This window comes from Calidris pugnax, unplaced genomic scaffold (assembly GCF_001431845.1).
Source record: "Calidris pugnax isolate Ruff unplaced genomic scaffold, ASM143184v1 scaffold218, whole genome shotgun sequence".
Classification (NCBI taxonomy): Eukaryota; Metazoa; Chordata; class Aves; order Charadriiformes; family Scolopacidae; genus Calidris; species Calidris pugnax.
The window spans coordinates 57,883-59,886 of NW_015090929.1; the positions used below are offsets into that span (position 1 = coordinate 57,883).

General features: G+C 58.0%; 1 protein-coding gene across 1 annotated transcript in view; it reads left to right on the forward strand.

Moving 5' to 3' along the window:
- SH3BP5L (SH3-binding domain protein 5-like) overlaps positions 1-2,004 on the forward strand; it is a 23,244-nt gene that overhangs the window by 786 nt on the left and 20,454 nt on the right. The window contains exons 2-4 of the mRNA XM_014951554.1: positions 2-99; positions 234-296; positions 1,715-1,843. Of these exons, the coding sequence (XP_014807040.1) occupies positions 2-99; positions 234-296; positions 1,715-1,843 (290 nt within the window). The remainder of the gene's footprint in view (position 1; positions 100-233; positions 297-1,714; positions 1,844-2,004) is intronic.

Here is a 2,004-nt window from a genome sequence, read left to right on the forward strand (position 1 = left end):
GTTTCGGGGGGGCCATGCGAGAGTGAGGAGGCCAAGACCCCCCCAAAAGTGGTAGAGGAGGAAGAAGAAGAGGAGGAAGAGTTGGATCCCAGGATACAGGTGAGGACTGGGTGAAGAAGGCTCCTTCCCAGTTCCCCCCCCCATTTTTTTGGGGAGGGGGCACGATGGATCTTTTTTTGGGGGGGGGCAGGGGGGGTCCTCCTTCCTCACCCCGTGTTTGGTGTCACCCCCAGGAGGAGCTGGAGCACCTCAACCAGGCCAACGAGGAGATCAACCGCGTGGAGCTCCAGCTGGATGTGAGCTGCTCCCAGTCCCAAACTGGGGTCCCAGTCCGTGGCCCCCAGTCCTTGTTCCTTGGTCCTTAACTGGGCCCCCAGTCCTTGGCCCCAGTCCCTAACTGGATTCCCCAGTCCTTGGTCCCTCCTCCTTAACTGGGCCCCCAGTCCTTGGTCCCTCCTCCTTAACTGGGCCCCAGTCCTTGTCCCCCAGTCCCTAACTGGGCTCCCTAGTCCCTGTCCCCCAGTCTTTAACTGGGTCCTCCAGTCCCTAACTGAACCCCCAGTCCACGTCCCCCAGTCCTGGTTGCCTGGTCCTTAACTGGGTCCCCCAGTCCTTGGTCCCTCCTCCTTAACTGGGTCCCCCATTTCTTGTCCCCCAGTCCCTAACTGGGTTCCCTGGTCCTTAACTGGGCCCCCAATCCTTGATCCTCAGTCCTTAACTGGGCTCCCCTGGTCCTTAACTGGATCCTCGGCCCGTAACTGGTCCCCAAGTCCTTGTCCCCGATGCTTAATTGGGTCCCCAAGTCTTGAACTGGTTCCCCAGTTGTCATCTCCCAGTCCTTAGCTGGTCCCCAAGTCCTTGTCCCCCCGTCCTTAAGTGGGTCCCCTGGTCCTTAACTGGGTCTCCAGCCCTGAACTGGTCCCTCAGACCTGGTCTTCTGGTCCTTAACTGGGTCCCCAGGTCCTTAACTGGTTCTGCAGTCCTTAACTGGTTCCCCAGTTGTCATCTCCCAGTCCATAGCTGGTCCCCAAGTCCTTGTTCCCAGTCCTTAACTGGATCTCCACCCCTGAACTGGTCCCTCAGACCTGGTCTTCTGGTCCTTAACTGGGTTCCCCTGGTCCTTAACTGGATCCTCTGGTCCTTAACTGGATCCTCAGCCTGTAACTGGTCCCCAAGTCCTTGTCCCCGATGCTTAATTGGGTCCCCAAGTCTTGAACTGGTTCCCCAGTCGTCATCTCCCAGTCCTTAGCTGGGTCCCCTGATCCTTAACTGGGTTCCCAACCCTTAACTGGTCCCTCAGACCTGGTCTTCTGGTCCTTAGCTGGGTCCCCTGGTCCTTAACTGGGTTTCCAGCCCTGAACTGGTCCCTCAGACCTTGTCTTCTGGTCCTTAACTGGGTCCCCTGGTCCTTAACTGGGTTTCCAGCCCTGAACTGGTCCCTCAGACCTTGTCTTCTGGTCCTTAACTGGGTCCCCTGGTCCTTAACTGGGTTCCCAACCCTTAACTGGTCCTTCAGACCTGGTCTTCTGGTCCTTAACTGGGTCTTCTGGTCCTTAACTTGGGTCCCCAACCCTTAACTGGTTCCCAAGCCCATACTGGTCCCCTTCCTGCTGGTCCCCCTGGCTTCTGCCCTTGCTGGGCTGGTTGGGAGGGCAGACCCCGCTGTCGTTGGGGACAAAGGGGACACAGGGGACACGTTGTCCTTTGCCAACAGGACGCCCGCACCGCCTATCGCCGCATCCTCTCCGAATCCGCCCGGAAACTCAACGCCCAGGGCTCCCAGTTGGGCAACTGCATCGAGAAAGCTCGACCCTACTACGAAGCCCGACGCTTGGCCAAGGAGGTACGGGTCTAAAAAATCATAGAATCATCATTGAGGTTGGAAGAGACCCTTGGGATCATCGAGTCCAACCATCTCCCCTACTCTACAAAGTCCTCCCCTACACCATGTCCCTCAGCACTGCATCTAAACGGCCCTTAAACACAGCCAGGGATGGGGACTCC